Source organism: Limulus polyphemus, unplaced genomic scaffold, assembly GCF_000517525.1.
Source record: "Limulus polyphemus unplaced genomic scaffold, Limulus_polyphemus-2.1.2 Scaffold1, whole genome shotgun sequence".
Lineage (NCBI taxonomy): Eukaryota > Metazoa > Arthropoda > Merostomata > Xiphosura > Limulidae > Limulus > Limulus polyphemus.
Window position 1 is genome coordinate 3,845,934 of NW_013665611.1, and position 14,244 is coordinate 3,860,177.

The window sequence follows — 14,244 nt, forward strand, 5'->3', positions numbered from 1 at the left end:
CACACGGAGACGTAACAGTATATATACCAGACAAATATATATCTAGTAAATGCTAGGGCATTGACGAAGGAACAAGATACTTCTAGAAAATAGGTGGCGTCAAAATAGTCACGCGATCTCGCTGACGCAACAATACTAACAGATGTTAAGCTTCCTATCATTCACTTTCTTGAATGAGATCTCAAAATTGTCAGGTTTTGTGTTTTATAAAGAAATTTGAATAATTTGAACTGAATGGCAGCAAAATTGTCGCATTAGAGGGAATACTTATTTTGCACTCTTTAATATTTTTGGACCACTGAATTTAATAAATTGTTGATAGTAAGTGTATGTGACTTGTTGGTGATACATTTCAACTATAAACAAACAACAACAACGACACCTACTGTAAAGAAGCCAGCCTTAAGAAACCTGACAGTGGTGAGCCAGTCAGAATATACAGTGGTAAATGGCAATAGAAGACGACATAATCAACAATAGCAAAGAGGCCTATATATATATACCATATTTTTCGGTGTATAAGACACACTTTTTTACCCCAAAATTTGATGTCAAAATCTGCTTGCGTCCTATACACCGAAGGTATGAATAATATATATTGTTGCGTCAGCGAGGTCACGTGACTAGTATCACGCCACGTCCTTCTCGAAACTTCATGAATTATCGGGAGACTATTACATTGTGGGTAGTCTGGTATATAAGACGGTCACAACGTGACGGGAAGATGAGTAATTGAACTGCAGTCAGAGAGTGTGCAATTGAACTGAGTATTGTTGAAGTCGAGCATGAGACGTTCGTTGAGAATTATAGCGCGACTGTTGAAATTAAGTGTATTGCAAAGTTATATTCGGAAAGAATAAACCAGTTTTATTTAAGAAAGGACTTGTGTCACTAAAGTTTCGTCGGAACGAATTTACGGAAAATTAACTATGATAGGATTCCCACCAGCAGCCACAGAATGATGAGTTTCAAACTACCGGATTTAGGAAAGAAAGAAAGCAACACCAAAGTGGACAATCCTTGTGATCAACCTGAAGAAGTTCAAAAGACAACATCCCAGGCTTGGATTGATGGGATCATATATGCCATACTCAACCAAAGGTCCAGAATTCATCTGGTCTGGATTTATGAACAGTCATCTTCACTCCCCAACCAAATGGGCAAGGAGAATTCCACTTACCCATGGAATTATGGAGAGGACGTGGAACACTGTTCCACCAAGGATTTACGAGGAGATAGTGGACCCCCTGTATGAACAACCTAAGACCTGACAGTGTTAATAAAAGGGTCAAAGCACACACCCCCCACTGGATAGCTAAGCGTGAAACCTGAACTGGTTTTATGAGTAGGCTCCCACATAGGTTCGTCCTGCTCCTACCAACATCTGAGAAAAACTTCCAGGGACCCCAAGTAGGAGGGTCCACAACTTCGCCCTCTTTTCCAAGAGTGGAGAAAACTCAACATTCCGAAGGAAAATCCTCTGTCCAACACCCCAGCAACTGGGAAGTTGGTGTGGTAAGAATTCCCTAGCTCCATTAGTAGAATGAATGGGGGGATGGGGCGTGTGCAGTGGGGAGTCCGAGGAACAGGTCTCCTGAGACAGTACAACAGGTGAACCACGTTACCTAAGTTTTAAAAGCAAACCAATCTCGACTGATTCAACTTGAAGATCAGCAGGAACTGGCAAAATCCCCTTTAACTTTACTCATGATAGTCCATGAGTGGGATCCAAAAGAAATAAAGAGGGACCTTAGATGAAAAACTGTTAATCTTGTAAAAAACTTACATACCTCCTTGATAAAATCTGGCAGAGGCAGTCAACACAGGAGGGGGGGGGCAATATCCCATGAGAGAGGAATCTGCCAGATAATGAAGGTAATGAGATAGGAAAGTGAAGTGTCGGGAGAAGTTCATGACATTGACAGATGCCAAATCTCGTGAGAAACGACATGGAGAATATTTCTACAACAGATAACCCCATATAGGCTGTAGGAATCAACTTCTGAAGGCAATTGAAAAGGTCATTTGGATCGAAGTATATGAAAGGATCTTAAGATGAGATAGCACAGGAGAGTCAAAAACCGTCCTATATGTAGAATAACAAAACTTTAGAAATTAAACCCCTATGTCAGGCAAAGGATTCATAACTTCCATGCATGAGTTGAACGTCCGGGAGTTGAATGTTGGACCAAGGTTGTCTTAACAAAAACAAGCAGAGGTAGTGGTGGACATTCGTGGAGCAACTGAAGATAAGGAAATAGTGTCTGAGTGGGCCAAAAGGGTGCTGTCAAGAAAACCTGACATGGAGTGGAACAAATCATAGACATAACTCTGGGTAAAAGACGAACAGGAGGAAAGGCACACAAGTGTAATCCCGTCCAGTCCTGATGGAAAGCATTGCTAAGGTTTAGCTAACTACATATTACAGACTAGTGACTCCCAATAAATTAATGTATAAAATCATAAAGATGACAAAACAGAAGAGATTTAAACAAATCCACTGTAAAGTAATAATCTGGTTATAACAAAACATAATTTTCTGAAGTTATTTTCAATTATAAATGAAAATTACTGACAAAAACTTGCAATCATGTTTTTCTTTGAGTGGATATGCCATTTTGTCATTGTACCTTTAAATTACTAATTACTGAATACCTAGAATGTTCTTATAATTTTTTAATGCACAAATTAGGAGAAACTTAATGCTCCCTGTTCTCCATAGTGCATCAGTTTTTACTTTTGAAAGTCATGATTTAAGCCAGTTCATATAGTGAGTTTCTAAAAGATTGAAATTTCAAACTATCAACTTTTCTGTTTAAAAATCTTGTTAACAAACATGTGACTTAGTAAATCAAATGTGAAACTGAATAAGTTGTTATTAGAAACCATGTTTATCCTAATACTATGCATCTCAAACTGACATATTTCTAAGAGAAACTAAGACTAGATATAATGCCTCAACCTCTTTATTTAAAATTACAACTCAAATTTAGGGAAAAGAGAAATAAAAATGTTGTAATAAGAGAAAGCAAACTTAATAAATGAAGATTCTTAAGTCTCTTAAGTAAAGTTACTCCATGCACCTAGTATTTCCTCCTCTTTCAAGAAATATTAATTTTGTTTTTGTTTTACAGTTCAATACAACACAATTATAAACACTTTCTACATTAATTATAATTCTCTGTTACTTAGTGGATTTTTTTCTCAACTTGAGGATAGTTATTCCAAGTACATTTTAGTCTGAGGTATGAATAAATTTGTTACATCGACAACAGAAGCTCCTCCCAACTCTTCATGTCTTTGAAATCACTTATGTGGTCATGCTTAGTTGTAAATAGTACATTTATAACCAACAGAAAGGTCATTTTGTGAACTATGTGATAATGTCAACTTTGTGTTAATTAATTTGGTAAAAGGTACCACTTCCCAAAGCAGATTAAATAATGCACCAAACAACACAGAATAATCACATGCTAAAAGCAGACAATGTCCCATAATTACCACAATTTTTCTGGCTTTATAACTATTCAACAAGATCTGTTAAAAACTCAGCTAAGCTTGTCAACGTGTTTCCAGTTTGAACTGGAAGTGAAATAGACATTACTCTGTATATAAAACAACATATCGTTTGATAGATTAAAACCTTGGCTTTCTATTAGTTAGAAATAATATAGTATTAAACATCAGACAGAACTATCGGCAATTTCTGAAAGAGAGGATGTGATAGATAGGCATGGCAAGAAGGGTCTGATTTTCCATTTTATGGCTCTGTAACCATACAAGATTGAAAGCTATAAAAATTATGCTTTGCCAGAATAACAACAATATTATAATGAGTAATTTACATTAAATTCCAGACTTCTCGGAGTGGAGGTAAATAAATTAGAGAAGAGGGGATTCCAAGAGAAAAATGTTACAATTCTCATACTATGGAAATTCAGAATTATAATATTGCTATATGAAATTAAGAACTTAAAACTTTTTTCTTATTAAAAGTTGGATTATTAGCTATCTTTTTATTAAAAATTTATTCACATACCACGATAAAAAAGTAGTTTACTTAAATTTTGAATGCAACTTACTAAAATCTCAGGAAATGCACAGAAAAAGATGCCAGTAGCAAAAGCTACACAAATTATTTTTTTGACAATTAATATAGTGCAAAAAATAATAGTTTTAGCAATGTACAATCTGGAGTACAAACAAGCTTATATGCAAAGGTAATTGAATTTCTTGTTTTTATTTGTGTTTTTTTTGTTTACTGATATTTTTAAACAAAAGTAGCCGAAATATAAATATTAAAACTTATTAGGCTACACAAGAAAACTTGTATAGAAAATATTTATATAAAAACTTTTTTTCCTGATCACATCAGAAAGCACCTACAAGAAAACATATTAGTTAGGCATTGTGTAATGTAGCCTTAAACTCTGTTTATCATACTATACTCTCTGCACTCCACAGGTGATTTATTGCTTTTTTTGTGGTTGTTAGACACAGTTGAAAAAGCAATAAAACAATAAAATCAAATGAAAGGAGTTGTGGAAAGTTATGAGGTTTAAAGATTTTAAGATAAATAACTGTAGTTGTCTGTTACAATTTGCAGTCACTAGTTCAAAAAAAGTTATTTTTGATTATATTTCACATTTTTCAACTTTCTTTCCAATTAATTTTGCTATGTTTAGTGTTATGATAGAGAAAATAAAAGATAAAAGTATAATGTTTTACTGAAAAAAATTATGATATTCATTTAGGAAGTTCTAGAGGTTATGCAAATGAAATATGAAACTGCAAGATGAAATTTAAAATATGATTTTTTTTTTATGTATAACATGTATAACTAAAAGTTTACTATATTTCATGAAGATACTCGGAGTAAATTCATAATTATAGTAAATATTAATTCTTCAATACAGGCCCAGTCCAATTGACCAAACCTGTACACAACAATATCAAAAATATCCTTCACACCATCAATGTACAAATAAAACAAAATGTTAAAAATTATGTCAGATAAATATAGAATACTTTATCAGGGTAGAGAAGTAGATGATACAAGTCAAGTAGTGGGAGTAAGTTTAACCATCACCATTACATGTATTTTAACAGCACAGTATAAATTTTATGTATTTTTATATAGTGAGTAGCTGTAAAGGCAAGTTTGGATTTTCCTAACATGCTGGACACCAACAAAACTGATGTAGACCTTCCAATTGTTACATTCTTTACCTTAACAGTGCTACGTCATCTGGATGCATACAGGCAACATCAGGGTCTTCAAAATAAAAATTCTTTTTTATTGGTGGCAAATCTGAAAATCAAAGAGTAAATTTTAAAACTTTACCCATATAAAAACCTCTAGGTAAAACAATTTTAATCAACAATAAATATTTTGAACTTTATCTCTCATTGTTTCAAAGGTTAAACAGCAATAAACATTCCGACTTCATAATTATGTCACTATGGAGAGTGAATTTATTTCAAAATTTAATTAGTCTACTTTATTATCAATGTATATGAAAAACTTGACATTGAAATGTGAATAAATTAAATTTTAATATGTTTTAGTAATAATTTTCCTATAAGGAAAATGTATTTCCTATAGGTACTTACCTCTTCTCACAAAATTAGCTATTCTCATTCAGTGCTGCTCTCTATATGTGAACTTTTTCTTTATTCTGCTCTCCCCTATTGTAACTGAACAATTCCAACGTGTCTTTCATGCAAATCATCATGCATCACTTCTCCACCATTAGGAGCATGAGATGCTCACGTGACACATGTGACTCCCTCTATACTCCTCTACTGAACTATCACTTTGAAGTTTGCCAGAATACTTAAGCACCAGAGGAAAGTGGGGAAGAGAGGAAGTAAGTACCTATCGCAAATACGTTTTCAGTATAGGAAAATTATAACATCCAATACGGTACTTACTTTTGCTCACAAAATTAGCTATAATCCCACATTGAATAGAAGGAGGGACTGGTGTGAGGGAATGATAGAAGTACCTCCCCCAAAAATGTCCAAAGGATACCCCTGAAAATTAGAGAGTCAGATCCGAAGGTCAGATGAGGAGAACCACACCACTTCTGAGCCAGGAATACTATTCACCCAATTGTTGAATGTGTAAGGTATAAGGGCAGGAAATGAGAGGAGCACATCTGAGTGGGAGAGAAGGTGGCAGGAAAGTCATCCTAACCATAGAAATATACTGTAATTCAATCCCACAATGATGTTTTACTCCACTGTCACTGGGTATTGCAAATAAGAGGATATCACGTCATCTATGCCCACAGAACACCACCGCCCTACTCTGTAACAGAATAGTTATTGTGTGGAACTCATTCAGCAGGATGCCTCCATGGTCAACCACCCCAGCAGCTTGGAACTGGAAAGTGGTAAGGAATTCCTTACTCCACTCAAAGAAAGGAGGGTGAAAATGTGGTGGATGGCCAGACAAATGTCATCGCCCGAGACATGACAGGGATGGGCAGCAAGCCCCTTCTGCTTTACCCATGCAGTTCATGGGTGGTAAGGTCCGGGATGGCCATGTTTATGAAGCAAAATATCATAAGATCATATGCCTACAAGTGATCTTGGAGAACACCCCATCTCAACCATGAGCGTGCAAAACCATGGAAGCCAAAGCATGAGTCAACCTGGCTGGACAGTGCAGATTTTGAGTTAGAGAATACTTGGTCAGGCACCACTCGCCACAGAGCGGGATCAATATAATGAGGAATGAAGAAAAGGCTCCTGAAAAGAAAATATGAATAGAAACTTACCAGTCAGAGTAACATTGAAGTCTTAAGAATGGCCACAGGTGGAAGGCGAAAACCCAGAAGAAGAAATCGTGATATGATGTAGTTAATGGGAAACGAACATATTAGGGGAGGGTCCACATGCCTGATTGTAGAATTTCCTCCAATGGATGATGAAGACGAGAAGTGAGGGAAAAGGAGAGGTGTCTAATGTGATGAGAAGACACATGGCACAAATTCCAGAAGAAAGAAGACAGGAAGGAATAAGCCTTTTGGGTCAAAAGTTGGACCCATTTAGTAAGGGTTGAAAGAGAAAGATCACTAAGGGAGGAAGACTGCCAGGGGATAAAGAGTCAGTAATGGGTACTACGGAAGGAATCTGGATTGGCAATATAACAACAAAGGAGCCCTGACTGGACACAGAAGCCTATCCGGATCCAGTCAAGGGCAAAGATGAGAAACGAAAAGAAGGAAAATAGGCAAAAGGGAGGAGACACCCTTCCGAGCCACAGAGGTCTCTGGGAGGAAGGAATGATCTGGATAAAGGAGAAGATACGTAGGGTGATAAGGTGTACTGAAATGTCAAAGGCAAACAAATCTAAGAGTAGAAGGAAATAGGTTTGAAGGGAAAGGTAAGTATTTGGGGCTTATTTTAAAATTCCTCATACAAAGTAAAATAACTAACTGAATATTTATGTTTATCCTAAGAACATGAGTTGATATTCTTTCACAGTATTACAAGATATGTAATGTGCATGCATGTATTAAATAAAATATACCTTTCCATTTCTTCTTCCGATATTCCTCACTCTGAGAAATTATACTAGCCCAGTCAATATGTTTTTCTTCTTCATCTTGAAAAGCACACTCTGGTCTATTTGACTGATGAGATTCTGTAACAAAAAAACAAATCTCAAGCACAATTTGTTTATCAGTAAGTATTTACCTAAAGTCACATTTTTACAAGTCTAAACTTAATAGCTTCTCCATAAACAAGTTATATAATTGTTAGATAAATCTTAGTCACTTCAATTAGGAACTCTGTACAATATAGGTGATCTCAATAACCTTATCACAAGCAACAATTTTATTAGCCACTATATACAGCCCACATGAGGTTACATCATTATCAACTGAATATTTTTTAGCCTCCATGTACAGCATACATGAGGCTACCTCACTATCAACTAAATTTTTATTAGCCTCCATTTATGACATATCATTATCAATTGAATTTTAATAACCTCCAAGTACAGCCTACATGAGGCTACATCATTATTAAATTAATTTTATTAGCCTACTGATACATTTTTCATCCCTGTCTAGTAAATTGTTTTGCTTTATACAATCTACACCATTATCAACTGAATTTTAATAACCTACATAAAGTTATAATTTTCCTATACTGAAAATGTATTTCTAATAGGTACTTACCTCTACTCATGAAATTAGCTATTCTTGTTAAGTGCTGCCCTCTATATGCAAACTTTTTCTTTATGCATGCCACAAGCCTCCATCTCCCCATTGGAATTACTATATTCCAACATGTCTCTCATGTAAATCATCATGCATCATCTCTTAACCAATAGAAGCATGATGCATGTGACTCCCTCTACACTTCTCTAATGAACCTTCACTTCAAAGTTTGGCAGAAGGTGTGAGCACCAGAGTAGTGGGAAATGTGAGAGGAAGTAAGTACCTATTGGAAATACATTTTCGGTATAGGAAAATTATAACTTCCGATACGGTACTTACCTCTTCTAATGAGATTAGCTAGAATCCCACATTGAGCAGGAGGAGGGACTGGTGCAAGGGAATGAAAGAAGTTCCCCCGAAAGTGTCTGAAGGATATCACTTACAATGAGAGATATATATCCAAAGATCAGAAGAGGGGAACCACACCACTTCTGAGGCAGGTATCCTCTTTGCCCATGTGTAGAACATGCAAGACATAAGGGCAGAAATTGAGAGGTGTACAATGGCTAGGGTGAGGCAGACCATACTCGGTAAGTCAACTACATCAAGAACCTCCTCATGGGGTACCTACATCCACACGAGGGTAGGATGAGGATCATACAGTCTTCACCTAAAACCCAAGAATCGGGGATTAAGACCCACACTGATTTCTAGGTAATGAGGATCATCTCTGATTTATCTATCTGAGAATTGACATCTGGTATCGAAAGAATATCTATCGCATGGAATCAACTCCCCCAACCGTGGCACAGCCTGGCACCATCCAAAAGCAATAACATCCCCATAAGAAGAAAACGAGGGATAGTCAAAGATAGAACCATAACAATCCCACACATTACCTTTATGACCCACAACACAAGCAGAGTAATTGGGGGAGGAAGATAGATAACCAGAACTCATGTGAGGACTTATGGTGATTGGTTCACTCTAATCCAAAACCTCTTTGCAGGGTACCAACATCCACACAAAGGTAGGATGAGGCCTCCCAATTGAAGAGGTGAACTGCAATTTCGACGGCTCAAGTCCAGGAGGCTATGTCATCCAGTAAGTTGACGGGCCGACTCCCACGGGTGTGGAATTGGTATCAGGAGGCCATGTCATTCAGTATGGTGATGGCTCAACTCCTCTGGAAGCCATGTCATGCAGTAAGGTGATGGCTAAACTCCCATGGTTGTGTAAATGGTATCAGAAGGCCACATCTTCCAGGAAGGAGATGGCTCAACTCTGGCATGTAAATGTTATTAGAAGGCAACATCATGCAGCAAGGTGATGGCTCAACTCCTCTTGAGTCCACATCTCATCTACAACAGCAGAACACCATCACCCTGCTCTCGACTGAATGGTTCTAGCCCTTTCTTTTTGGAACTCATTCAGGAGGGTGCCTAAATGGTCAACCATCCAAGCAGATTGGAACTGGAAAGTGGTAAAAGCTCCTATACTCTGGAGGAACATCATTACCTGAGAGAGTACAATGGGTGACCATGAAATCTTATTTTCAAAAGCAGACCATACTGAGTTATTCACTCGAGGCAAGGCAGGGATGAGCAGTAATCCCTATTGCTTTACCTATGCAGTCCATGAGTGGTACAATCCAGGACAGGCATGTCTATGAAGCAAAATATGAGATTATTCACCATCAAACGATCTTGTGGAACACCCCGTCTCGATGGTGAGCATGCAAAGTCATGGAAAATAATGCGCAAATCAACATGACTTTACAGTGCAGATTTAGAGTTAAAGAATACCTGGTCAGGTACTAATCACCCCAGAGCAGGATCCATGTGATTAAAAGGGAGATAAAGGCCCCTGAAAAAAATTGGAGAAAACTTACTTGTTAAAGTCACACCGAAGTCTGGAGAACAGCCATAGGTGGTAGACGAAACACTGACAAAAAGAAAAGAAGAATCTCCTCCATTGGATGACGAAGACGAGAAGCAAGGGAAAAGTGAGATGTCGGATTTGATGGGAGGAAAGCTGGTGCAATGTACAGGAAGAAGAAGGTAGGGAAGAGTAAGCCAAACAAACCAAAAGGTGGACCCAATTAGTTAAGGGTAGAAGGTGAAAGATCACGAAGGGAGGAGGATTATCATGGGATAAAAAGTTGGTTGTGTGTACCCCAAAAGGTAGCAGTATGTGCTACATAACAACGAAGGGCCCTGACCGGAGACACAAAAGCCTATCCCAACCCAGTTGAGGGCAAAGATGGGATATAGAAAGAAGGGAAATAGGAGAAAAGCATGGACAACCCTCCCAAGCTGCTGAGGTCTTAGGGAGAAAGGAATGATCAGGATAAAGGAAAGCTAGCTAGGGTGATAAAGGGTATGTGAAGCATCAATGGCAAACAAATCCAACCACTGATGTCCCCAGGCTAAAGGAAGAAGGAAATATGTTTTAAGGGACATATGAAACAAGGAGCATAAGGAAAGTGGTTCAAATGGAGGTAAAGTAAGGGCATGGAGGAGTCAACATATCTGAAATGAATGCATGAGCATGGTAAGAACAGAGGAAACAAAAAATGGAAGGTATGGGATAGGGCTGCCAGATATCTGGAAAGTGAGGAGATTGAAGAACCAGGTAAAATTCCACTACACGAGCCACAAAAGGCTTGTCAGCAGGAAACTCCCTGTTAGCAGATCAACAGCGGAAGATTTTCCACTTGCACTGATGTACTTCCATGGAAGATGGCTGCATGGAACTAGCTAACAAGAGAGCAACTCGACATGTGAAACTGGATCATCTCTCCAATGACCAGACAAAAGCTAGGCATGAAGACGCAGGACATGCAAATTGGAATGTAGAATTTGGAATTGAGGTTGATGAAGAAGGGAAGGAGAAAGTGGAAGAGGGACAGGTGGCCAAAAAGTGGCAACTTGGTACTGAGGCCTGTGGCAAAGGCATCCAATTGGGGAAAACCCCATCGATGGGAAAGGTCCCTGAAAACGAGTGTATCTAATGTCATGACCCAGCATATAACATGCTATAAGGTGAATGTGATGTCTGAAAACATAGATCTTCAGACTAGGTGCCCCCTTGGTGGTTGATATGTGCCACCACTGTAGAACTGTCTGAATGAACCATCACCAGACAATGAGCAAGAAGAAGGAAGTGATGCAATGCTCAATATACTGCTAGAAGTATTTATGACTACTTCTCTTTTACTGAAGCACAAACAAACAATGAAAGCACAAGTCTACAGAACCAAACTGAATAAACTGCTTGTTAAAAATAAACAAAATTTTCATTTAAAGTTTTTTTCTTTAACTAAGTGAAGTTTGAGACATCTGAACAGAATTTAGCAAATTAATTCATCAAGAAAAACCAACCACTACGTCCACTCTGAAACTTTTGGTAAAGTAGATCTTCAATCATTTTCTTTGCTTTGCTGCAAGCATGCCCAGGTCCCCTCAAAACAACATTTGTTTCAATTCCTCCATTTTCATTGGACTGAATCTGAATTCTTGCACCACTTTGCTCTTCCAATTCTCGAATTTTGGAACCTCCACGTCCTTAAAAACAGAAGAAAAAAAGATAACATCATAAATCCAGCTTTAAACAAATAGAATTTGAACAACGTAAAAAATTACAGTTTAACCTTTAACCTTTAAATATCATGGGGCATTTGTGACCCACCCTTCTCATTATTGACTTAAAACATTATGGACTTAAAAGCTGATGATGACATTTGTTTGGTTGGATTATACTTTTTCAATTCCTCAACTGAAACTTTTCATTGAATTTAACATGGTTATATAATTGAAACACATAAAAGCTTGAAACTATAGACAGGATTTGAAAAAAAATGCATAAGAAGCATAATATGCACAATATGTATCATACGTTTGTCGGATGTTAAAAAATTTTATTATAAATGCAAGTAATATATTTATCATAGATGCTCTACAAAGATGTGTAATACAGAAACAGCATCAACTATGCCAAATATATCAACTTCTACAACATGCAAAAGATGTTCACTGTGCCGTACCTCAAAGGACTGCAAAACTGGCACAACTTGTCCAAAATGCTATTTATCTATCAATTCTGAACATTCAAAAACAATGAAATAGCTGTATGTGATGACTGTAGTAAATAGCTACCCAAAAATACTCGATCTGTTCATGTAGCATTTCCATTCATTAAAATGAAATCAAATTAATGCTAAGATGTATTTTGAATGAATTTTCCTTACTAGTTGCCTTTATGTGAAAGCAAGCATAAAAAAGTACAATGTCAGATATTCGTAGGCATCTTAAATATAAATGATACATATTAATACAAGAAGCACTTGAAAGGTAAGAATCTCTCAGATACCACTGATGGTATAATGAAATTTAATTAATAAAAAGTACCCAGGTTCAATATCTTCAATCTATAATTCTTGAGGAACAACTTGAATTGCTGATCAATCAACATTAACAAATAAGTACTTGAAAATTAGACATTACTATAATCTGAAATAAATCTTACTATAAGGTAACAATGGAATGGCCTTTATATATCTGTATATAAGGGAGCATTTCCAAAAATGGAAAGAGATAGGTGGGGTGCCACTAAGTTTGATTTATTACATGAGAAATATCTTAGCAAATAGAAAAGATAAAACCTTCTTATTTATATTCTAGTTTGTCAATATCGGTAATTTGAGTTACTAATTCGTACGAAATTAAACACTTAGTATTTTGACTTCACAAACATCTAATTTGAACCAGTGCTGCATTCAACATACCATGTGACACACAAAAATCTATGTTTATCTGTGTTTCTTTAATATTTACTTTTAAATTAAGTAATGCATAGTACTAAAATATGAATTATAATCTACAGTATGATACCAAACTTACTAACATAAATTCATGAAATAGTAGTTCAATAAATTTTTGAATGTGAGTGAACAAACGAGATGACATGGCCTTTCACCTGTGACCCATCTTGAAAGGGATAATAAACCCGAACTTCTTGCTGTGAGCAATTTTATAATATACTACATTTTTTTAGTAACACATGAATATTTCCTATTATTCTTTGTATTTGTGTTAAACGTTTGACATGCACCCCCGTTTCATTTCCGTGTAAAGGTCGGATGACATAAAGTAAGCACATCAAGATATACAATTCTCAACTCAATGGTTTCCCATTCATGTAATACACGCTTGTTTTTGTTATTCAAACTGAATGCTTCAGTTACCCCTACACACAACACTAGTTTATTCGTGACATCTCCCAGTCACTATTTCACTGTCTTATATCACACATTACAGATTAATAATTCATCTTAATTCATATCACTACAGCAGAAATAAACACTTGATAAATATTTTACAACTCACTGCTTAACCTTTCTATATTACAAGTTAACTTTTAAAAGCTGAAAATGTGTACTTTTCCATCTAATCTATACATGTCTTACTTTTTCATCATCTGTTTCACTATCTTTCATGTAACAATTTTATTCCATACTTTTACTCACTGCTTCATGAAAGGAAAGATTAACATTTTAGTCATCCTACATCCTATAAGAAAGGACAAACCTTACCAATAATTCTACCAACATCTTTTGAGGAAACAATTACAGTTTCAGCATTTTCTTGATGCTCTGAACCTCTGTTTCGCCAAGTACTGTCCCTATCTGCACGTCCATCTCCTCGTCTACAACCCTTTGGTCTTCCATCTCTTCTTTCTCTGTAGTAATTTTGTGTACTGAAAAGTAATAAAATAGATCTTTATAGTTATGTACAATTCTATAAATGCTATACTTTGCTGATTTTTCCAATACCTTTCTTAAAATCATAAATAATATTCAACGTTAAACTGGTACACAGTTAAAAAGCATTTTATTTAGGCCTATCTATGGCCTTCAAAAAGTTGACGACTCTACATGTTTCGAAACATCATCCACATAAAATCTACAGGTTGTAATCTCAAATGACAAGAAAGCTGTTGCTTCAGACAAAAGTGGCAATAATGCTCAAATGCTCAATGATGTTTTGAATTTGTATCACTTATCTTG

The 14,244-nt window shown here is 36.4% G+C and overlaps 1 protein-coding gene across 1 annotated transcript in view; it reads right to left on the reverse strand.

Moving 5' to 3' along the window:
- The window catches only part of LOC106461511 (probable ATP-dependent RNA helicase DDX43), a 43,875-nt gene that overhangs the window by 26,331 nt on the left and 3,300 nt on the right, over positions 1-14,244 (reverse strand). The window contains exons 3-6 of the mRNA XM_013921373.2: positions 13,771-13,934; positions 11,561-11,743; positions 7,541-7,654; positions 5,230-5,311 (exon numbers count right to left, since the gene is read on the reverse strand). Coding sequence (XP_013776827.1) covers positions 5,230-5,311; positions 7,541-7,654; positions 11,561-11,743; positions 13,771-13,934 — 543 coding nt within the window. The remainder of the gene's footprint in view (positions 1-5,229; positions 5,312-7,540; positions 7,655-11,560; positions 11,744-13,770; positions 13,935-14,244) is intronic.